The sequence below is a fragment of the Rattus norvegicus genome, chromosome 10 (assembly GCF_021556685.1).
Source record: "Rattus norvegicus strain SHRSP/BbbUtx chromosome 10, alternate assembly SHRSP_T2T, whole genome shotgun sequence".
Classification (NCBI taxonomy): Eukaryota; Metazoa; Chordata; class Mammalia; order Rodentia; family Muridae; genus Rattus; species Rattus norvegicus.
The window spans coordinates 108,300,568-108,324,462 of NC_141543.1; the positions used below are offsets into that span (position 1 = coordinate 108,300,568).

Here is a 23,895-nt window from a genome sequence, read left to right on the forward strand (position 1 = left end):
ATAACCCTGAAAATTGGATGTGTTCCCTCCAGGAGATATCTGGGATGAAGAACAGATGGGGGGGCTTGGAAAATGTCAGACAGTCTGAGACCTGGGGACTGAGTTTACTATCCAGAGACAGCACTTTAGGCTACTCTCGAACCCTATCGGACCAAATACGGAGATCTTCCTCCACTTGATACCTAGAACAAAACCAGAAACAGAGGCTGACAACCCATACATCAGGACCTGATGGTCAGCCTACTGCTTCAGTGATCAATATAGAAACAGCAAGCCTCTCCCAAAGCGGTACAAAGTCTGATTTTCTAGTCACTGGATTGTGAAATGCAGGTGTCCCTTATCTGTATCTGTCTGCTCACTCGGCATTCTAAGATTACTTAGCCAACAATAAAAGGAGGTAGCACTGAATGCTGCTGACCCAGCAATGCCAACTTCCACAAACAAAAGGACTAGGAAGGGATTGGCTCTCCATTGTCACATGACAGACTCCCTGAGCGTCCACGATGGGCTCTTCCAGCTGCCCCCATCAAAGTAGTGGACCTGAGCAAAGATGAGAACTACCGCACAAAGCTCTAGGACAGAGCAAGAAAACTAAAGACACATAGACAGGGTGATATCAAAGGTGTAAGCAAACTATGAAGCAGTGGGGCCCTAGCTGGATAGAGTCTCATAGTCAACACCCTCATTAGCTTCATTCCAAAACAGATCTATTAAACTTATGGTCATGAGAACTCACTATAAGTCTTTGTACACAGATGATCAACGACTCAATCTACCTTCAAAAAAACAGAGGTGGTAAAAGGGTGAAGGTTGGCTTGAGTGTCCCCATCTTGACCCAGCCACCCATTTGCTGGGACTCGAACCCGATTTAAAGTCAAGCCAAGGAGACAGATGTGCCCTTTTGTACTCCCCAACCCCATTCCTTCCAAGGTCCAAACACAGAACCCATGACTCGGGAAACCTGTTATTAAGTAGCCAGCCTGCTATTGTGCCCTTTTGTGTAATCTTACATGGTCCACTGCTTGTGGGTTTAGATTTTGTGATGATATCTTACGCTTGTTACTTGTGGGTTTTGAACTTATAATCTGCTCACGTAGAAGAGCTGGGGTCTCAGTATGATCTCCTTCAGTTTGCCGTCCAAATCAATCAAGTTTCTCTGGTTAAGAAAACTTGATATGTCTCCCTGTGAGATTTTCTCGGGACCCCACAACGATGCACAATTCAGGCTGTGCCTCACATTGTTGTTTCAGTGTAGGTTAAACTCACTAAATTTTCTTTTCTTTTTTTTTTTTTTCAAACTAAGTTTTCTTAAGGACAGACAGCCTCGCTTGACCTGTGAGCTCCAGGGCAATTTCAGTAAAATTCAATTTCCGGTTTTTGCTGGGACTGTGTCCCTTGTTTTGAATCCCCACTGGAGCTGATTTTCCCTTCTTGCATTTACCTGGGTGCAGGCAGCCCAGCAGTTGGTGATTTCTTTTGTAAGGGCTAAAGTTTTAAGGGCTGTGTTTTAAGTGTTGATTACTGTAATTAAGAGATCTATTAAACAGAAATGCCTCTAACCTATAAGCCCTACTTGCCCACATCCAGATAACTCCATTGTGTGCTAGGTGTTGTTATTCATGTAAGATAAACTATCCATGTGTTTTCCCTTCCTTAAGTAAGTTTTGGTGCTTCAACTACACAAGATATGCTTAGGGGTTGGGGATTTAGCTCAGTGGTAGAGCGCTTGCCTAGGAAGCGCAAGGCCCTGGGTTCGGTCCCCAGCTCTGAAAAAAAGAACCAAAAAAAAAAAAAAAAAGATATGCTTGATCACATGTAGCTGGGAGTTATGTAGATAGGAAATATGTCAGAATTCATCCTTGCCCCTGGTTGGTCAAAGACAGGAAGCACATTGCCTTGTTGGCTTTGCTTTTTATAAGCACCAGACTAATGCAATTGGCAGCTATTCACTGCAACTCCCAGGTATGAATTTGGCCAGTGTCCACCCTCCTAGCCAGTATTTAATAAAGCTGGTTCCAATATGGCTCACAAATTGTGGTAGTGGTCTTATTCTCACCGGGCAGGATTAACATTTTCTGGAGTCCTCCAGTGATATCAGATCACCCATCCAACTCCTAGAGCTGGAGCTTTGCTCCATGACTGTGAAGCTGAAGGCTTGCCTCAGGAGGTTTATATATGGAGATGTTCCAAGGCTCTAAGACATGCTTTCAGTTTCATGCTCAGAGTGAGCTACCATGTTGAGAAAAGCAGCATCTCCAGAGAAAGCCCCCGTTAAGTAATAGTTTGGTTCTGTACTGTGGGATCTAGATCTGGGATGTGTATGGGTTTGATGGTGCCTAAGTATTTTCCCATCCAGAGCAAGAAGCAAGACATCGCCTGTCCACCCGCTTCTGGTTGTTTGGAAAGTTTTTTGTCTGTCTGTTTTATATATGCGGATGGGTCTGTGTCTCCGTGTTGCAAACATGAGCTCAGAGACAAGTATGGGTTAGGCTCAGTGTGAATGATGGTAGAAGCCATGTGGTACGTTTTGATAGAATTGCTTTGAGTGTTTGAGCTTTCTGTATTCTGTGTTTATTGATTTTGGTTTTTTCTATCTCTGCCACTGCCAGCGAGCAGCTATTGCCACCTTGCCATGGTGCCTGGGTGGGAGGGTGGAGGTTGTAGGGGTGGAGGTTGTGGGGTGGGAAGAGAAGGCAACAATAGGTAACCTGAGCTCCGTAGGGAAGACCAGAGGACTGTGATTGAATCCCAGACTTTGACCATTGAGTTGTTTGCACTGTTGGAGTTTCGGTTTGCCGTGGCTTGGTTGTAGTGCCCTGTTTCTTCCCTCCTGAAGTAAAAAAAAAGATGTGTTAAAAAGGGCACTTGATTTACTTTTGATATTGCAGGAACCCCCATTTGAGAGTCTTTAATGGGAACTTTTGGAGTTTTACAAAACCCTGGATATTTTCTTCAAGTATTTAAATTTATAAGGCTATGGGACATTTTAAAGTGTATAAGCTATTTTACTGTAATGTCTTTATTAATCTGTAATCTAAACAAATAAATACGTGGCTAAACAGGCTGTAGGCTTCGTTTTTCAAAACCTACTTTTTAATGAGGATTCTCAAATGCTTTCCCCGACTTCTAGCCCAGCATCCAAAGATAGGGTAGAAAGATGGTAAATAGGACAAGGGGGTGTGGGTCTTCTTAAGAAGAAGGTTTTTGGGGGTGATTCCCATCTCTGTTGTCAGGATATCAGCAGCCCAGCTTAACACTGTCAGGGTACCAAACTCAATCAGCTGTGATGGCAATCCAAAAGAAACAACCAGGCCTCTGCTGAATTGGCACAAGCCATTGGGAGTGACCAGAAACCAGCCAGGATGCGCAGAGAAATTCTCTGCCATGCCTTTCTCAAAGGAACGAAGACTCAGGACCAGCAAAGTACAGCAAGGCTAGCTACGCAAGCACCCTGGCACTGTCCTTGGAGTCCTATTTATACCCTCTCCAAACATCACGTTTCCTCCCACAGGTCTCGCCTCAGCCAAACACTGCACGAGTCTGCACCACATGACAGTACCAGAAACTTCCACTTCAATAGGGCCACAGCCATAAGCACCAAACACTAAACAAACACCAGAAACACGGATTTTTCTATTTTATGATACAGCAAGACAGTGACCAAGAAGCCTGTGAAAGCCTACAAAGTGTCTCTCCTAACCTAAGAACTGTGCAGCATGTAGGGATCAGGAAGGCTCCCGATCTCTTTATAACTCGTGATTATAGTTTAAATGTCTTATCTTGATCCTAAAAGAGTTTCAATTCAAAAATTATTTTTATAATAACCTGATAAAGATGATTAAGCTTTGAGGTGGTTATCATTCTCAGTACTAAGGTAATTTTTAAAAAGAGCTTTATTTAGCCTTCTATATATGTTTTCGACGTATAGCCTAAAAGAAGCAACTAAGAATGGTGAAGGATTATTTAACTCAGAAATGCTTAGTAGATCCTAGCACTTGAGGCTGTCAGAGATCTGCCGAATATGGCATTTAAGATATTTAACTTAGCATGAGAGACAGACATCCAGATCCTTTCACTGACACCCAAGGTCTACAGGAAGATAATAGGCAGAACCACAAACTCCAACTAGATTGTAATAACACAAACTACTAGGTAATACTGCTCCAATGTCTTGCCTGCAAGACATGTCCTTCCCATGTTTCTCCTCCACAGAAAAGTCTCTCATCTTCTGTGCCTGGCCAAAGACTGGTGCTGTCCTTGTACCTCTACCCTCAATGTCATGGAGGCCCCAGGAGTCTGGGATGACTGTCTAGGTAATGGACTCATTCACTAAAGAAATATATTTTTCCATGACCGCTCAGGAATAAAGACAACCAAACCCTGTCAGGACTTCCCAGGGGAAACAAAGATGGAGTCCTGAGGGAGCTCCTGAAGTGCCTAAGAGTCACCAAGGGATTTGGACACCACAGGCTGCTGAAGTGGGTGCTGGAGACAGGGTAAGTAAGTCAGGTTCAAGGGTGAGTCAGGAAGGTGAGGAAAGACCCAAGAGGGGCCAAGGTTGAGTTCTGCTCAAAGGTGTGGGGGGTGTGGGGGGGGTGGACAAGAACCACATCCAGGCAGGCATCAAAACTTGAAGACCCTGGTGGGGCTAGCAGCCATGGTGAGGGTGAAGACAGTCAGGGCTTCTGGAGAGAGGCATCTGTGTCCCTGGCCGCTCACTCGCTCCACACAGCAAGTGATGACCCTCCACGGCCTTCACAGTCTGTGTCAGGCATGGAAGTGCAGATGAAAAATCCTTCCAGGAGTCAAGAGACCTTCAGAATTCTTATCTTCAACGAAATAACCATCTCCTGCAAGGGCTTGTTACTGAGTGGCCTTGGATCTCCAAATTCAGTTTAAATTGATCGTTTGGAACCTTAACCTTTGAACCTTTGGCAGTCCCAAGTTGTGTGCACTTAGGGCTTGTTACTGAGTGGCCTTGGATCTCCTATTTCAGTTTAAATAACTCCTTTGGCCCCTCTGCTTGTATTAATTTACAATGACTGTTACTGCATTGACACAGTAGGTAAATGTTAATCCCCATCTGAGTACCATAAAGCTGATGGTTATTAGATCAAAAGATAAGCAAATACCCAAAATAGAGTCTAGGGTTTGACCCAAGACACAACTGAAGGAGCGAATGTAATCCCCTAAACTAACTTGAAAGCCTCATCTGCCCAAGGACCAGGTAATGGGATGCTGGGAGTTGTGGTTCTTAGGAAAATAACAAAGCCTCATGGGAAAGTTTGCATTTATATAACCCCTGCAACATGTGTCTTGGGGCCACTCACCTGGGTGTTCCAGGGAGTGGTCCTGACAGACGTGCATCTCTTGGTCAATATTTAGTATTTTTTTTTTTTTTTGGTTCTCTTTTTCGGAGCTGGGGACCGAACCCAGGGCCTTGTGCTTCCTAGGTAAGCGCTCTACCACTGAGCTAAATCCCCAGCCCCAATATTTAGTATTTTTAAAAGCTTGCTTTTAATTTGGCCCAAAATGGTGGAATCGGATTTTCTCCAGGGGAATCTCAGGATTGACAAACCAACATCAAGATACAGTTTCTCTCTTCGGTAGTGAGATGTTTGTATTTATTTACTTCATTTTCATGTTTACGGTCTTTTTTATTTTAGTTTTAGTTTTATTTTCTGAGAGAGAGTTTGCAAGGGTAGAGGGTGGATATGGAAGACAAGGGTATTAGAGGGATTGGGGTGCATGATGTGAAATTCACAAAGAACCATTAAAAACTAAAAAAAAAAAAAATCGCAACTGTCCGTGTATATGGTGGTGGATTTCCCTTTTCCCCTTCTGAGAGCCTAGATCAGGTCAATCAGTTCTGCTGTCTGGGCTGACATATCTGGCTTGGACCCAAAATGGTCCTGGTAAGGTAACTACCATAGCTCCCGTGTACCTGGGTTCCATGTAACTCTTTTCTCATGATACTCAAGGTGAGCACCTGTCTCAGTTAGGGTCTTATTACTGTGAACAGACACCATGGCCAATGTAAGTTTTATAAAGAACAATGTTTAATTGGGGCTGACTTACAGGTTCAGAGGTTCAGTCCATTACCACTAAGGCGGGAACATGGCAGCATCCAGGCAGGCATGGTGCAGGAGGAGCTGAGTTCTACATCTTCACCCGAAGGAAGCCAGGAACAGACCGAGCATCCTCAGGAAGCTAGGAGGAGGGTCTCTAAGCCCACCCCCACAGTGACACACTTCCTCCAGCAAGGCCACACCTTCTACTAGTGCCACTCCCTGAGCCAAGCACATGCAAACCATCACAGCTCCTGAGGGTAGTCAGGCCAGAGAGTAGCAGAATTGATAGCAGTGGGTTTCTCAAAGTGGACCAGGAAGAGGGTCTGGTACTAGGTCATGAAGTCGTGAGACAGCTGGCATTTTGGTGTTCCCCCAAAGGGTCTTAACAGTGTGGGTGCCGTGACCATACAGAGTTAACTAGTTTGTTTTTTGTCCTTAGACAAGCAGTAGCTATCTCAGTCCTTAGATAGGTGGGTCATCGTGAGGCTATGGGGAATGGTCAGGTCAGGTACCTCACAGGGAACTTTCATAGCACCAAAGGTTGGAATAACACTCCTTTTGTAACATTTCTTTGTCTCATGGATAAACAGTTTTTGATACATCTGGAAGTATTAGTACTGGAGCCTAAGTCGGAGCTGGTTTTAAAACTTGAAACGTGTTTTATTTCATCTCAGTCCTGAAAATAAATGGTATTTTTAAATGTTATATAATAACTCTATTAGTTACTAATATGACCTGGCCAGCCCCCCAATAATCAAGGCAGAGTCCTATAGATTGCTTTTTAATCATCTTTAGCACAATTCCTGGGTGAATGACCCTTAACCTATTTTTCTACATGCTAGATGTTAATTCCCCAGCTGCACTCTGTTGCTGTTTGAGTCTCACTTGGGTTATTTCTGCTCTATCAGTCTCTCCTCAAAGGGCATTTCACTTGGCCTCATGCTCCTGGCCTTTTACATGGAATGGAGATCCCGTGTCCTCATGTTCTCTCCCTTTTCTTCCCCCCTCTCTGCTCCTTCCTCCTTTTTCTCCTCTTGGTCCCTACCTATAACCCCAGCCTGGTAATGGAACCCCTCCCACCTCTATCCTTCCAGTAAGTGGCTAGAGCCACTTTTATTTAGCTATGAGTTGGGGAGCAAGGTATATACAGCAAAGCTCATTTGGGGTATCCAGAACTTGGAGTTCAGAATTTACTATTTCTATAGACTGAAATCTCCTCCTGACCCAGAAAACCTCTCCACAGAGGAGGAAGAGAGAGAACTCCAATTTGCTTAGTGAATCTCCCATGCTCTTGCCATCCATAGGGCACGACAAACAGAGTTCAGAGGGCAGTACCTTTGTTCTGTGGCAGTTGGTGGTGCCCCACCATCTCCTCTGAATGAACACAAAACTCCACTCTGGGAAGTCCTTTGCTGTGAGACAGGGTTTCCCTGTAACCAAGGATGACCTTGAGCTTGCTGTGTAGCCATGGCTGGCCTTGAATTCCTGACAAGGTGGAATCATGTGCATGTACAAAGGTGTGCACATGTGCATGCACAAATGCACATGCACGCAAACACACATGAACACACACACAATCACAAAAAAAAGACTACAAGCACACAGTGCCCCAGACGGCTTACTCTGAAGTCCTGCAGTGCCTTTCAAGTAAGTATTCAGTGTACTCACCCAGAACGTCAGGTGAGCACATTGGGAAGTCATAGCACTGCGTTTGTAAGTGGTACCCGCCCTTTGGGAATCTTTCCCTATTCCTGGGAAAGGAATGTGAATGGTTTTATTTATTTTAAAGTAAAGCATTACTTTCAATTTTACATTTATTTTTAGTGTTTTTTCTTCTCGTTTTTGTTGTTCTCTTGTTTTGAGACAGGGTTTCTCTGTGAAGAACTTCAAGTTGCTCTGTACAACGAGAGACAGTGGAAGGGCATGGAGCAGGTTTGAGTCTGGGAGACAGGAAGGAGTATTTGAGGAACCCGTACATCCCCTGTTGTAAGTGATGAAGGGGGACCCAGATCCAGGCCCTGGTTAGTTCTTTGCTTTGCCACTCTGTGGGCGCTGGTACAGCCGAATGATGCCTTCATCATGCAGCCTCTTCCAGACCGTTCTCTCTAATGCGAAGTCATGGTTTATGTAAAAGATGAGTCGTTTCCACGATGTATCATAGTAGTGATCAGAGAAGCGCTCGTGGCCCTGGGTGATGAAGCCATAGGCGCTCACCTGAAGAAAAAATGGAAGAGAAGCTGAGACTGGAGTGGCTGCCTCTTGAGGCACTGTCCCTTTATCCTGGTCCTGGCCTAAGGGTTCTGCACACAGGTCCCTATGGTGTACATGTTCACCCCCATTCCTGTCAGGGGTTCACAGCCTTACCTTGTCACAGAGGTGAAGGGCTGTAAGCAGCAGGAGGGCACCAGTGGTGGGGCGGTATAGTCTCCAGTGGGCAGTGTCCAGGTTCTTTGACCTCAAAAACCTGTTCAAAGTAGCCAGATTCCCAATTGTCAGGAGCCAGCCAGGATGAGAGACACCCGGCCCCTCTGTGGGTTTCCTACTCTTACCTGTTCTTCATGTAACGGAGAAAGTCTGGGTGTACCAGAAAGTATCGATCCAAGTCCAAGGCCTCTCTAAAGGCTTCCTGGGGTCTATGCCTGCGGCCAGAGATGGATCACTCAGGCCCCGTTCTCTCTCACTGGGGCTGTTTGAGGCCAAGTCGTGGTCATGGTGTGACCTCTTTCCCATCACCACGTGGCACAGAGGCAGTCCTACCTGACTAACCCTTTTGAAGTCACTCACCCACTTCTCAGGCTGGCTGGGGTGTTTAAGGGGCTGGAGGGGAAAGTGGTTACCTGAACCAGGAAAGTTTAGTATTTGCCATGGTCCTATTCAAGAACATAGCTTCCAGCCACTCATAGTCCCGGGTGCCTTCCAGGAAGTGTAGATATATGATGTCCTGAAGACCAAGGAGAACTGCCATGAGAACACTGAGTTGAAGGTAACCCACTTCTCACTCGAGTCTGTCCCCTAACTATCCCATGGCCTGAGTAGCTGTTGTCACTGCTCTAGACTGTCTAAGGGTTGTGTAGCCACGCCCACCCTGTCTAAGGGTTGTATAGCCACGCCCATTCTGTCTTCCGGGCTGTGTGGCCACACCCATTCTCACACATTGGTCTCCCCTGCCCAGGGACTTTATGGCCACGCCCATTCCTTGCTTCTCACCTTCCCCAGAGGCACATGCTGGAAACCTCGACGACCCAAAATGAGGATAGACTGGACCAGGGAGAAGGCAGTGAAGCCATAGAAGGATGTCCGGGTCCCTACATCCTGTTCATATCCTTTAATAACGGCTCCACTCAGTCTGTATAGAAAAATCAAACCAGATGATGTGAATGGAGGAGAGACATTTTTGTGGAGTCCCGTGAGAAAGGTGAAGCGGGGAGGCAGGAGTTGTAGACACGCTCCATTTTCTAGATAAAGATATGGAGACATGTCTTACATAGGGTTTTGTAGCTATGAAGAGACACTGTGACCACAATGCCAACCCTTAAAAAGGAAAACATTTCCTTGGGGCTGGCTTACAGTTTCAGAGGTTCAGTCCCTCGTCATCATGGTGAGGAACATGGTGGATTGCAGGCAGGCATGGTACAGGAGAAGGGGCTGAGAGTGCTACATCTTAATCCACAGGCAGCAGCAGGAGACTACATGCCACACTTAGTGGAGCTTCAGCATAGACCTCCAAGACCACCCCCACAGTGACCCACTTCCTCCAAGAAGTCCACGCCCACTCCAACAAGGCCACACCTCTTAATCGGGCCACGCCCATGGGCCAAGCATTCACCCAGATGTGTGTATGCGGGTCATTCCTATTCGAACCCACTACAGGACACTTATTGGGTCTCCCAGAAGAGCCCGTATCTACAGGCAACGGAGGAAGAACATAGCAAGGGAGGGAGAACATACCGGAAGACGTAGTCATGGCTGTCTATCTCCTGGCCCATACGTGAATTATTGAGGATGCCTCCGTTGCCCACTACAGCACAGGTGATACAAGTCAAGTTCCTAGTGGGGAGGCTGGCAAGGAGGAGCTGCTGCTGGGGTACCGGAGGGAAACGGCTCACCATCTTCTGTACCACTGGAACAGAGCGGGGCTCCATTCAGAGGAAGGAGGCTGACCCAAGGCAGGAAACCAGCCACCCTCTGCTCTGAAGAAAGGACTCACGGGACTGATTGAGCTCCATGAAGCCAAAGGGCGGAGCAAAGTGCTCTAACCTGTTCCACTCGCTCTGGTTGAAGCGCCCAGAGTCCAGGAAGAGAGTGATGTTGGGCAGAAAGATATTTTGTAGCCATGGTGAATGGGAAGCCTTGATCTTCACAGAGCCAGGGCAGGTCTATGTGCAGGAAGACATTTAAAGGTCAGGCAATGGAGTGGCTAGGGGCTGGGTGGGTTCCACTAGACAGAGGCTGGGCTTAGGGGGTGCAGTTTGAAAGTTCTTGCTCCCTACACTCTCTTTCACTGTGGACCCCAGGGTCTGGCTTCCTAACTCCCCATGTCTGGGTCCATCTTGGTCCCAGAAAATGGGCCCTCTCAGCTCCTAAGCAGTGCCACCTTACAATTCTGAAGGCCACACGTGTGTGCACTGTTCTGATGGGGAATGACCCTGCTCTGCGTGTATACACAAGCAGCTTTTCAATATTTCCATCCCGGCGGGGTGAGAAGGACTAGGGAGGTGACGTGGAGCTGAGTGTTTGCAGCTTTTCTCAAGAACCCCTGGGAGGGGAACAGTTGTGCACTAGGCTGTGTCTTCTCGTCTGCTAGTCCCGTGTACTGAACCCCAGACCTGGCCACACTCTCTTCTCACAGAATGTCGGCCTGCCCCACATCTTCTTCAACGGTTCCCAAACAAATCCCTTCCCAGCCACAGCTTTCTGAGTTGTCCAGATGTTGATCTGGACCTGCCTTCTCCTCCCTGACTCTGGCTGTTAGGAGAAGGAAGTGTGGGCCCATAGCAAGTGTCAGGCTGAGCACGGGCAGAAATGGCTGCTTGGGTTGCATAGTGCAGAATCATGGCGAAGGGTCAGACTCACCGTCTGTAGGCTGCCCCCATCCAAGCTATATTCCTCCTCAAAATCCCACCGAGGTTCAGACTTGAAGTCAGAGGCCTTCAACCTTTGGCGTCTTTGTGTAGTGAGGTGTGGGAAAGAGGCAGGGGTCGGGGTGGTCTGGACCACCTTCTTCTTGGCTGGGGCAGCTCCTGTGGCCATTTGTGTCTTCCTTGTTGACAGTGCTCCTGTAGCTCTTGGTAGTTTGTCCAGATGTTTTGAAGCAGGCGTCTTTACCTCAGGTTCTGCCTTGCCCTTAGGATTCTCTGGTGCTAGCCTTATAGCTTGCAACTTCTTCTCCACCCCCTCTCCTCGCTCTCCTCGGGCTGTCGCTCTGTCCTGTTTCTGCAGCTCCACCCCCTTTGTCCTGACAGAGGTTGTCTTCTTGTTGTGAACTGTGGGTGTCAGGGTCACGATGGGTCCTTGGGGTGCAGGCTTTTGTGGAATCCCCTGCAGACTTGATTCATTGTCCTCTATAAACTGGTACCTGGACACAGAGAACACGTGATGAAGGCTGGACGTTCCATAAAACCGTCACACACATCGCTAGCAGGCTGAGGAGACTGCTCAGATTGTAGAGCGTGGGCTCTTACTTACTCTGCAAGCGTGAGCTCTTGCGTTTGAATCCTCAGCTCCCAGAGTGAACAACAACATACCACAAATACAGCCGTGCCTGCGCCTGCAAGCCCACACGTCTTCCTTCGTCACCTTCTACATTATTTTATGAGACAGAGTTTCTCACTGAACCCGATTCTCACTGACTTGGGTAGAGTGGTTGGCCGACCACACCCCACAGATCCTCTGCCTCTGAACATCGGTATTACATGCTGGCGCCTGTGGGTGTGAGGCTCGAACTCAGATCCTCATGCTTGTGCACCAATAACTTTATCATCTGTCTGTGTCTTACTCACAAACAGAATAAAACTAACAAGTCTTGGACTTAGGTCCGCTCAGTCTCCCATGAGTCTCACATTCCTGAGTGAGTCCTCTCTTTGGTTAGACTTTGCATCTCTTGAGAGCTCAGAATGAAGTGGAGTAAAAATGGCACCCAGGGCCTTAACCTCTGTGTTTTGCAGCCTCCAGGTTGGGTAGGACCATCATTGACCTTTATGGACCTCATATCTATCATCTTTAAAAAAGTGTGCAAACATCAGACTTGTACCGTTGTAAAGATCAAAGTCACACACAGAGTGACCCCAGTTCTGAATTGACGTGTCATCATAAAAGAGGGTGTTGCCACCTTCACAATGAGCCTCATAAAGCAATGTAAACTTTTCACAGCTCCCTTTCAGCATTTAAAACTTTATTAAATTACCTGTGTATGTGTCAGTGTAGATGTCTATGTGTGTGCATGTGCATGTGTGTGCATGTCTTCATGTTTGTGCATATGCTCATGTGTATGTATGTGCTTATGTGTACATATGTTTATGTGTGTGTATATGCTCATGTGTGTGCATGTGCTCATGTGTGTGCATGTGTTTATGTGTTTGCATGTGCTCTTGTGTGTGCATGTACTCATGTGTACATGTGTTCATGTGTGTGCACGTGCCCATGTGTGTGCATATGAAAGTGTATGAATGTGCCCATGTGTGTGCATGCGCAAGTATGTGTATGTTTCTATGTGGGTGCATATGCAAGTGTATGCATGTGCCCATGTGTGTGCATATGCACATGTGTGTGTGTGTGTGTGTGTGTGTGTGTGTATGTTCATGTGTGTGTATGCATGTGGAGACAAGAGGTTGGCCTCTGCTGTCTCCCTTAGAAACCTTCTTCTTTGGTCTTTGAGACAGAGTGTCTTGTTGGCTTAGAGTTTGCTAAGGAAGCCTGTCTGGCCATCGTCTCTCCAGGATCTATCTGTCACTACCTCCTAAGCACTGAGATTTGGAGCACTCCCCACCATGCCTGGATTTTACATGAGTGCTAGGATTCGAACTCAGATCCTCGTGCTTGTGTGAGAGGTGCTAGATTGACTGAGCCATCTCCCCAGTCCCTTCAAAGCTTTGCCTTGCTGTTTGAGTCAGGGTTCTGTGTGGTGATGGCTAGCCTCAGACTCAAGGTCCACCAACCCCAGTGCTTGAAGTCATGGCTGTTCCACTCCACTTGTCTATTGCTCTCTGGTTTTTACTGATTTTTACTGCTTCCATTCTTCTGCCACTGAAGTAGCACGGTGACACCTTCCAAGCTGTAAAACCTGTAGTCACCTTTGTGCCCCATCTTCCTCCCACCACTCCTTTAAAATGTCTCCTAAGGTTCACTTCTTTATTGTCCCTCCTCCCTGGCCTTCAGTGTCCTCAGCACTTCCTGCCCGAGTTAACTACTTAGGCAATCTCTCTGCCCCTGCCCTGGATTGCCTCACTGGATGGGCCAAACCCTCACTTTCTTCAAGCTGCCTTTCTGCTCTAAAAATCCTTTGCTACCATTCACTAGCCCCACCTATCTCCTGGGCTAGAGGGGAAGCCCTCCATAGTGGGGAGTGACTTCCCCATTGAGAAAGGCTGGGGGATTTTCTATATGAGCTCATTCTCTGTAGACTCCTTGTCTGCTGCAGGCCATTTACTGTTCACTCAACCGAACTGCATACTGTCTGTGTGCGTACCTCCATGGCGCCCTACTAGATTCTCCCTCTTCCAGAGACCTCTCCATGGCAATTTCTCCTTCTGTCAGTCATTTGTAACTTAATTATATGCAATGTATTCAACAGGCTTCATGTTACAGTCACTTGAGCTGATTGAAACTCATTCTAGTTTTGAGTGGCAGTGCATGCCTGTAATCCCTGCACCTGGGAGGCTAAGGCAGGAGCATCAGTGTGAGTCTAGCCTGGTTTATATAGTTAGACACTGTGTGTCTGCCTGTGTTCAGTTTATCATCTATCTATCTATCTATCTATCTATCTATCTATCTATCTATCTATCTATCTACCTATCTATCCTTTATCATCTATCTTTCTGTCTATCTTGCCTGCCACCAGCCCTAGCAGACTGTTCTTCCTTGTTTGTTCTTCATGAGGCATGGAATGGGGAAGAGTGTTGGCAGAGGGTAAGACTTTGTCTTACGAGATATTTAGGGTTCCTGTTAATAAAACGTTTACTTATCTATGTGTAAGTTACCATGCTACTGTGGCTGATCTACCTTCTGTGATCCTCTGAGACTGGAAACTGCAGCCTCTGGCACCAAGCACCTCTTCCTAAAACAGCAAAGGATTAAGTACGTACATAGCCTTTGTACAATCTCAGCAGAAACTCTGAGATTCTTAGCTTTGAGTCTATTAGTCAGAAGTCACTTGAAGAAAAAGGGACACTTTGAAAAGTGATTACAGTATTTATTACCAAATTGTAAAAAGTTTCCTATGAAAGCTATCTAAGAAAACGTGGAAAAGCAGAAAGATCCTAAGTAGAGAGGGGGGGAAAATTCTTCTAAGAGGGGAAAAGAAAAAAATTCTTCTCTTCCTCTCTTTGTCTTCAGCACTTAAACATCTTTCAGAACACACGATCACATGTTACAAAGTTCATCACAAGTTCACACAAAAAATCAAATCATAAGTTGAAATAGAAGTTTACAACAGAGAAAGTTTGCATTCATATCCATTAGGAGTAATTATCTGGCTAAACACCCATCACCTGTCTCAGCTCCACAGGTTCACTGAAGGTTTAAAGCCACAGCTAAGTTATTGGTGAAGTTTTGTATATATAGACCCAGTCAATATTTTATCCTCTGTCCTAGTATTATGATAAGTCATTAATTCCCTTCTTATGACATTTTGTTAACTGTTTTACAACTTCTTGAAATGTGCTCTGAGAAGGACAAAACCTGGTGACTATCTCAGAGCAATTAGCTGGTGACACATGGGAGACTGCAGAGTTCTCACTGCACTTTTGACCATCAGAAGAGGACCTAATAGCAGTCCTACTACCAAAGAGCTTAATAATCACTGATATAATTTTAGGAATTCGTATAGAATCATCATTAAAACTTAATAAGTCGGGGTTGGGGATTTAGCTCACTGGTAGAGCGCTTGCCTAGGAAGCACAAGGCCCTGGGTTCGGTCCCCAGCTCCAAAAAAAAGAAAAAGGAAAAAAGAAAAAGAAAAAAAACATAATAAGTCATCTATTTGACTACACAGCATCACTACGAGACAGTGCATCTTCATAGACCTCCAGAGATTTGCTAAAAAGGGCGGGCTAATAACTAGTGGTTGTTATATATGTTTAATAATAACAGGAAAAGCATATCAATAACAGGAATCTCTCCTAAAATGAATTCTCTTAGGTCCTTGTCTATAAAAGCAAATCTGTCGCGGATTAATCTGAAACAGATCATCTCAAGAAGATTGCCTGCTAGCTATTAGCTGGTCCTATTATGGCTCCTAACATTATCTAATATATTTATAAATCTATTTTTCTACCTATCTGATATTTCTATCAACCTATCTATCTGTAAACCTATGTATCTATCAACCTACATATCAAGCTATAAACTATGAATCAATCTATAAATCTATTTATCGATACATCTGTCCTTCTATCCACTCCCTTCTTCCTTTTTTCACTGCTGGAAATAAACCCAGGACCTCAGAGATTCTGGGAAACTTCGCTACCACTGAACCACACCTCCTCCAGAGCCCTTTCCTCAGGTTATATACTCTACCACCTGGCGTGGACAGAGAGGCTCCTACTTGCTCTGTGGTTCAGTCAGCTTGTTGGATGCCCCAGATCTTGCCGACATGGCCTCAACAGTCAGTATCTGAGGTTTTCCTGGGAAAATCCCTCCACTCTGAGGAGGGAACCCCTGAGTCACTTTTCAGGATCCTGCCCCTCACCCCATCCCACCTCCCCACAGCTCTGACAATATCATAGTCTACACTGGGAATGTGTGTTCCAGTTCTTGACTCCTGCTGAAGGGGCTCCCACAGCTCCCAAGTCAATGAGGACCAGGACAGAAGAGCACAGCTCTGAATTCTTTCTGTGTGTCACACAATGGATGACTGTATTGAGCTTCAGAAGTATCTAGACAGCAACAGGTACCAAGCTGTTTACCATACCTCTTAACTCAGGAGCCTGTGGCATTGACTGGGTGTGCAGAGCTGGAGTGATTCTCCTGCAGGTCATTCCTACTAGAAGCTTCTTTGACTTTTCACACAAGCCTCCTGGTATCCCAGATACATTGGTGAACACCACCAGCTCCTTCCCAGTTCTTTATGAGACTCCTCACCTTAACACCCCTGGAACCCATAGGTGTCTCAGAGTTCCCCAGGCCTCCCCTCAGGTGCTCTTTCTAGGAAGGACAGGATTGGCATCTTCTTACCTGGAAACCCTTGTTCTTGTCTCCTTAACAATGGAGAGCAGGATTAAGAGCAATGTCAACCCAGTCAGAAGCAGGAAACTTTGACCCTGGGAAAACTTTCTGCAAGGGCTCTTCATGGTGGACGGCTGGCCCCCAAACGCATGTGTGATGAGAGTAAGCTCCTTGAAGCAGCAATCAGATCGCCTCTGTTCAGGTAGGAGGGTGAGGGAGTGCTAACCTTTAGCATAACATTGAGCTGTTCCAAAGAGCAGAAGAGATAAAGAAAGGGCGGGACATTCAAGGAAGAGAAAGTCTTTCTGTTCAAATAGGTTTTATTTCTAATTGAAGGGTCCCCAGACTCAGTTGCCTTTTAGGGTCGTGTTTCTTAACTTCTCAGAAATTGTGCCTGGAACATCACCAGAAATATGTGTGTCTAAGTCTAGTTTTCATATAGGGCCAATGGATGACTTCACAAATGGGTGCCAATAGAGTTCTGGGGGAAAGGCATGGTGGGTAAAACATTTGCCACACAACCATGAGGACCTTTGTTGAGTTCCCAGCACCTATGCCAAGCCAGTTGTGGTAGCGCATGTCTGCACACCCAGTGATTCTGTGTCAAGATGGGAGGTGGAGACAGAAGACTCCAAGAACCTCATAGGCGGGGTTGGGGATTTAGCTCAGGGGTTGGGGATTTAGCTCAGTGGTAGAGCGCTTACCTAGGAAGCGCAAGGCCCTGGGTTCAGTCCCCAGGTCCGAAAAAAAAGAACCAAAAAAAAAAAAAAAAAAAAAAAAAGAACCTCATAGTCCAGCTAGACTGGTGCATGCAGGGGAGAAAGGGCCCTGTCTCAAACAATGTGGATGTTGACACAGGCACAGAAGAACAACAAGTCTCAATGATGACTTCTTCAAATGCTGGCACCTGCAATTGAGTCCCTTCATCAATTCGCTTGCCCCTTTGTCATGGTGGACAGATACAGTGTACACTGGGTAGACACTTTCTTACCCCAGCATCAGTCTGACTAAACAGTCTCTCTCCTCTTACCTGTCAGATCCAAAAGAAGCTCAGGACAAATGGCTAACTGTGGTGCCTATTAACCAGAGTGTGTGCTAGCCTTCAGGCTCTCTAAGTATCATAAGTATATGCGATAGTATCCATGCTGGCACACTGGCTCATCTCAGCACTTCTCAAAGGAGGGGAGGAGTGGGCTAGGGGGAAAGGGAGGGTGAGGGGCTGAGAGGATGGAGACACACTATCCTTCTCCAGCTTCTTTTTCTCTACAACCCTGAAATTTCAGACATAAGCCCTCTTTGTCTTAAACTTTTGGCTCTCTCCCTACGTTCTCTCTCTCTCTCTCTCTCTCTCTCTCTCTCTCTCTCTCTCTCTTGATTCATTCTGAATCTCACTCATGCAGGCCAATCCCACCCTAATCTTCCCCTCAAACAAAACAAAATCCTGCTGTGGAAGCTGCAGTCACACAGCTTTTCTTGCAAATGTTTATTGCAATGAGTCATTGGTCTGGTATAAGATCTCTGGGCTCTGCTACACTACCAATACTGGATCCTCACAGGACTCCTCTCAGATATCCTGTTGTTGCCCTGTGTTATGGAGATCCTGCAGCTTTGGTTCTGCAGGACCAGCCCCTTCACACACTCCAGCAGTTCATAGATGGGGTAGATGTTAGGGTGGGCCAACTTGAAGTCCCAGATCTGGCCCTGGGTTGTAGCTAAGTTTTTAACCCTGCCAGCTCTTCTCAACTTGTACCACTAGGGAGAATTCTCCTCCTTTGCCCCAGGGTTTCCTCTCCCTGGGTTTCTTTTGTGTGTGTGTGTGGAGGGGGATCTGGGGGTGTTTGGATGGTTGGTTTTGTTTTGTTTTAGCCTGCACTCGGTCTTTCAGGCCCCACTTCATCACTCATAGTGTGTGACTAGCTCTGATCTTGAAAGGGGAAGCAAGGTGGGAAAGGTTAGATGTGGAAGAGACTTCAGATATCTCTGGGTGCAATGAAGAGACACTTAGGAGACAGCTTCAGTGAGCCAGATCCATTAATGGGGGAAACAAAGGCTATTGAAACCTTTAGAGTCTGGGTAGGAACTTTTGCAGTGAGTGTACATCATTGGGCAAGGCCAGGGTATTGGAGATGACTCATTTGAAAAAGGAGGAATTCCAGGTCCTGGGGGACATGACATTATAAGGGGAGAGGAAGTTTAACCTGGCCACTAGGCTATGTGATCTCCTCTGGTGGGCAAAGGTCAGATAACGTGTGCTAGGATATGTGGCCCAGGATGGGAGAGGGGAGTGATCCTACTCAGAATGAGATTTCCAGGTTTGGACAAACCCTGATCCCACTCTTTCTTCAGGTTGTTCCCCACTCCCATGTTCCACAGCCATCCGGCTCCCACACTCTTTCTTGTGGGAGCTGTATTGGATTTGGGCCTGGTTGCTTTGTCACTGTGTGGCACAAGAAGTTTACATTCACAGAATGTTGTCAGCCTGAACAAGACTGAACAAGACCCCTTCTGGGTCTCCAACAAGGTTTGACCCCTGCTGAGCCCTGCCCTTACATGTGGAAGCCTTTTGTCCCCAACTGGGAACAGTCTGGCCAGGTACTTCTCACCTGAGTCAGAATTAGGCTGGCCTTCCTGGTTATTTCCCTAATTTATTCAGGCCACATAGTCGGTCCTTTGTTACCAAAGTCTCAGCCAGGGTTCCCCACTGTGCTTGACAGATACCTGCTAAGTGGTGTTCTTTGGATATATAGTTTGGTCAATAAAGAAACCAGAAGCTCTCTTCCTCTTCTGGCTTGACACGAATAACCTGTGTGTGTGTGCTTCTTTCATCCCGCAGGCTTTCGCCCGATTCTTGGTACCGTGTCAGTGCTGGCGCCGACACTTTCTGTCATCCGTTCTCACTGTCTTCCTCTCTTTCTCCTCTCATGACCAAGTCCAGCCTACTGACCATGTTCAATCTACTTCTCCTTCTCCCCCACCCCAACCCCTGGGCTTGCTCTGGACTCTTTCAGATGCCTCTGGCTGTACTCTTCCTCATATCTACAATCCACACCTCCCCTTCAACCACACCTTGGAGGGGTCATGTCCTCAGTTCATACCTCGTCATGCTGTCCAAAGAAGGCCCTGGCTGGCAATGTCCTCTGCATACACAGGTGTGAAAACCAGACTGGACTCATGATGTCACTGGGCTACCGTGCATGAAAGAAGAAGCTTGGAAAGACTATCACCATCTGTCTCCATCCACATTTGCTGAGGCCTGAACACCCTTTAAGCTCATGCTAAGGGCACAGCTGTGTTCCCTCCCTCCTCCTTCCCCCTCCCATTGTCTCTGATTCCTTCTGCAGTCCAAGTGCAAAACCAATGGCTAGGAAACTTTCTGTCTCAACACAGGGTTGTTTTGTGTAGCTCTGGCTGTCCTGGAACTCGCTCATTATATCAGCCTGGCCTCAAACTCACAGAGATGTGCCTGCCTCTGCCTCTCAAGTGCAGATTAAAGCCATACACCATGACCACCTGACCTGGAAACCCATGATTAAATAACCTCCCTGATATCGTTTCCTTTTGTGTAATCTTAGATGAAGGACCTACTTGTGAGTTTCCATCCTATGATGTTATCTTAGACACATTGCTTGTGTTTATTTAGTTCGAAACTTTTTCACCCAGAAGAGTAATAGTTGGAGTGTCAGGACCTGAATCTGTGCTGTGTCCCTGGCTGGTCAGTTTGCTGTTCAAATCAATAATGTTTTTCTAGTTAAAAAAAATATTTCCTTCCATCTTGGATGTGGCTCTCTGGGGATCTGAATGAGTACCATCTGAAGTTTCCCCAGGGAATGTTACTCCAATATGTGGATGATCTCCTCATCAGAGCAACTAACATGGACGCCTGCACACTGGCCACTGAAGGGCTACTAGAACCTCTCCAATGGCTAAGGTATTGGATATGTCCCAAGAAGGCTCAACTCTGCACCATGAATGCCACATACTTGTGATTCCACGAAGGTAGGAAAACCTAGTCCGTGTCATATGAACAGCAATCTTGAGAATTCCCAACCCACAACAAAAAGGCAAGTCAGAGATTGTAAGCTCTGGATTCCTGGATATGCTGAACTAGGCAGACATTTATATGAAGCCACTAAGGGGCCTAACAATACCTTTCAATAGACTGAGGCTGAAGAGATGGCCTTCAGATTGATTAAACGAGCCCTGTTTTCTGTCCTAGTCTTATCACTTTCTGACATTAGTAAGGGTTTACACTGATTTGTGCATGAGAAGAGGAGGATCACGAAAGGGGTCCTTATCAAACAGTTGGCCCATAGCAGTAAAAAAAAAATTAGACCCTGTTGCCGCTGGTTGGCTTCCCTGCCTAAGAATTAATGCAGCCACAGCCTTATTGACAAAAGACTAAGAAAAATGGACTTTTGGACACAACTTGATCACTACCACTCCTCCTCTGGGATAGACCCTACTCATGAGTCCCCTGTGACTGGTGCATGACTAATGAACAGCTGACTCAACATCAGGCTTGCTTCTTTTTTTTTTTGTTTGTTTGTTTTGTTTTGTTTTGTTTTTTTTCGGAGCTGGGGACCGAACCCAGGGCCTTGCAGTTGCTAGGCAAGCGCCCTACCGCTGAGCCAAATCCCCAACCCCCAGGCTTGCTTCTTGAACTAACTAAAAATAACCTTTGACCAGTCAGTCGACTTAAACCTTGCCACCCTGTTGTCTGCCACAGCCATGTGTGTTTGGAAATAACCTCGAAGTTCGAAGAGTTGAGACCTGACCTAACTGATAAGCCTTGGAGAGATTGTCATCTTATCAGTTTTACTGATGGGAGTGGCTTCATGGAGCAAGGCTGTAGGTGACTTCATCAGAGGTTCTCTGGGCATATGCATTGCCAAGGGAAACTTTGGCCCAATGGGTTGATTTAATAGCCCTCACTGAAGCCCTTGTTTTGTTCTAAGGAAAGACAGGACATCTACACACATAGCAGATAGCAGATATGCATTTGGTACTGCACGTGGATATGAGGCTATCTACTGGGAAAAGGGGCTTCTTACCATAGAAGGAAAGACCATCAAAAACAAACTAGAAATCTTAGACCTACTGGCAGCTATCTGGGTACTCACCAAAACTGGTTATAATTCACTGCCCTGGCAATCAAAAGGATATTCATCGATAATCATCGATATCAAGGAATCCATAAAGCACAACAAGTTTCCAAGAAAGAATCCAGTGCTCCAAATGTATGTAACTTGATCCTGGTACCTGTACCAGCCCTACTCAGATGACACTTTTATTCTAAAGAAGACTTCAAGCCATTCAAAGCCTCCCCAATACCTCCACTATGGAAGACTGGCACTTCACTACTGATATGAGACAAATCCTTCCCTAGTTCCTGGGAATAACATTGGTACAGCAATAATATAGAAGGAGTCATCTAGCTAAGGGTAAATTGACCACTGTACTCCATAGCCCTGGTCTAGACCAGGTTCTGCAAAATACAGTCTCCAGATTTCTAACCTGTCAGGTAACTGACCCTATTCAGAGGAAGGGGAACTACCCTGGGGGTATGCTGGGAAATGGGCTTCACTGAGATCAAACCAGTTCAACGTAGACACGGGTAGTTTGTACTTCTTGTTGATACCTTTTCAGGGTGGACTGAAGCATTCCTGAAAAAAAAAAAAACTGCCAACATCACACGTAGTTGGAAAGAAACTCTTGGATGAACTCATTGCCAGGTGTGGTATTCCATTAACCTTAGAGTCTCACAATGGCCTGAATTTATATCTCGACTTGTACAAGGTATAACTAGAGCTTTCGGGTTAGTTGGAAATTACACTGTGAACATCGTCACCAGAGTTCAGGGCAGGTAGAATGAACAAATTGGCCCCTAAAGAGACCTTAACTAAATTACCACAGTCGTGTGAGGACTGAATGGCTTGCCTCCACTTTGAGTTTTAAGAGGTAGAAATATTCCCTACATGCAAGGAGTCACTCCTTATGAAATTATGTGTGGAAGAACTCCCTTCAATATGCCCTAGACTGAAGTTTGAATTAGTGACAGAAATATCTATCCAATACTTACTCCAGTCTTTCAGATCTTACAAAAGGTCTGTTGCTCCCCACCCCTGTCCCACATGGTATCCAGCCCTTAGATCAAATCTTATGTGGTGACCCTGATCACTCTGACAGCTGCCAGTGTTGACAGAATTTGTTCTTGGATTCATCATTACCGCCTGAAGGTGGTACCTGAGGAAGAAAGAAGACTCCTTGACGGTGTACCAGTGGGTCATTAATGAGACCCTACTTGCCTGCTGAAGCTAAGACTGGTCAAACCTTGATGTTCTGCTGTTGGGTTTCCATGTCCAGGACTAGCCCCAACAATTAGCAGCCTAAGGTTTATGACCAGGAAGTACTGAACATTTATGACAGACTCTGTCATAACTAAGGGTATTGTGGATTTCCCTGGTGTTGTGTATTTTGATGCTAATTCTATTTCCTCAATCGGGGCTGCCCCAAGGAGGAGTGGATCACGAACTCAGGTGATTTCATGTGAATCTTCTTCCCTTTCTAACTGGCCACATAAATGCTAGAGCCTTTGATTGGGCAGTGGAAGGAAAGGTGAGGCTGGAGGTTTTAGAGAGAGGAGAGGAGGAGGAGTATGGGGAGATGAGGAGATAGAGGAGACAGAGGAAGAGGAGGTAGAAGGGAGATGGAACAGACCCAAGTGGCTTGGACAAACAGCAAGTAGCGAGGGGTCTCCTAGCCGGGGAATAGAGTAGTGAGTGGTGGATCTGCCCAATCTAGGTGTGCAGTTTATAAATATTCTAGCTGAGTTGTGTGCATGGGCTTATTGGGGTCAGAGATTTACTTCAGCATAAGGGTGCTCAGCAGAAGGATGTACTGCTAACCTTTAAGAGATATCTCTGCCACCTATGGGCAGACTTAGGATCACACATTCAGGCATTGGCTGGCTTGATAGAAGGAAGGTTTGCATTCGGTTTTATAACCCCTACCTGGTAGGGGTGTGGAAGACTCGATTTTGAGATCTCATTTTGGAATCCCCAATTTTATACTTGTCCTGCTAATACTGAATCAAGTTGTGAACAAGATGACGGATGTCACTGTAAAAACTGGGGCTGCCAGACTAGGTCCTCTTCATCCCAAGACAATGATCCTTGTATCTGTATTATCAAAAAGGCCAGTAGAGCTTACAAGACTCTTGGCTACTGTAATCCTGTAAGCATAACCCTGAAAATTGGATGTGTTCCCTCCAGGAGATATCTGGGATGAAGAACAGATGGGGGGGCTTGGAAAATGTCAGACAGTCTGAGACCTGGGGACTGAGTTTACTATCCAGAGACAGCACTTTAGGCTACTCTCAAACCCTATCGGACCAAATACGGAGATCTTCCTCCACTTGATACCTAGAACAAAACCAGAAACAGAG

At 46.1% G+C, this 23,895-nt stretch overlaps 1 protein-coding gene across 1 annotated transcript; it reads right to left on the reverse strand.

The window, feature by feature from the left end:
- Positions 1-6,038: 6,038 nt before the first annotated feature.
- Positions 6,039-16,707, reverse strand: LOC148003191 (alpha-N-acetylgalactosaminide alpha-2,6-sialyltransferase 1-like). Its single transcript, XM_087575064.1, has 9 exons — positions 16,461-16,707; positions 11,145-11,646; positions 10,279-10,447; positions 10,020-10,191; positions 9,279-9,417; positions 8,909-9,012; positions 8,621-8,710; positions 8,436-8,535; positions 6,039-8,285 (listed from the first exon to the last, which is right to left on the reverse strand). Exons 1-9 carry the CDS (start codon positions 16,574-16,576, stop codon positions 8,094-8,096), a joined length of 1,584 nt encoding a protein of 527 aa, XP_087431190.1. The 5' UTR covers positions 16,577-16,707; the 3' UTR covers positions 6,039-8,093.
- Between the last annotated feature and the right edge of the window lie 7,188 nt (positions 16,708-23,895).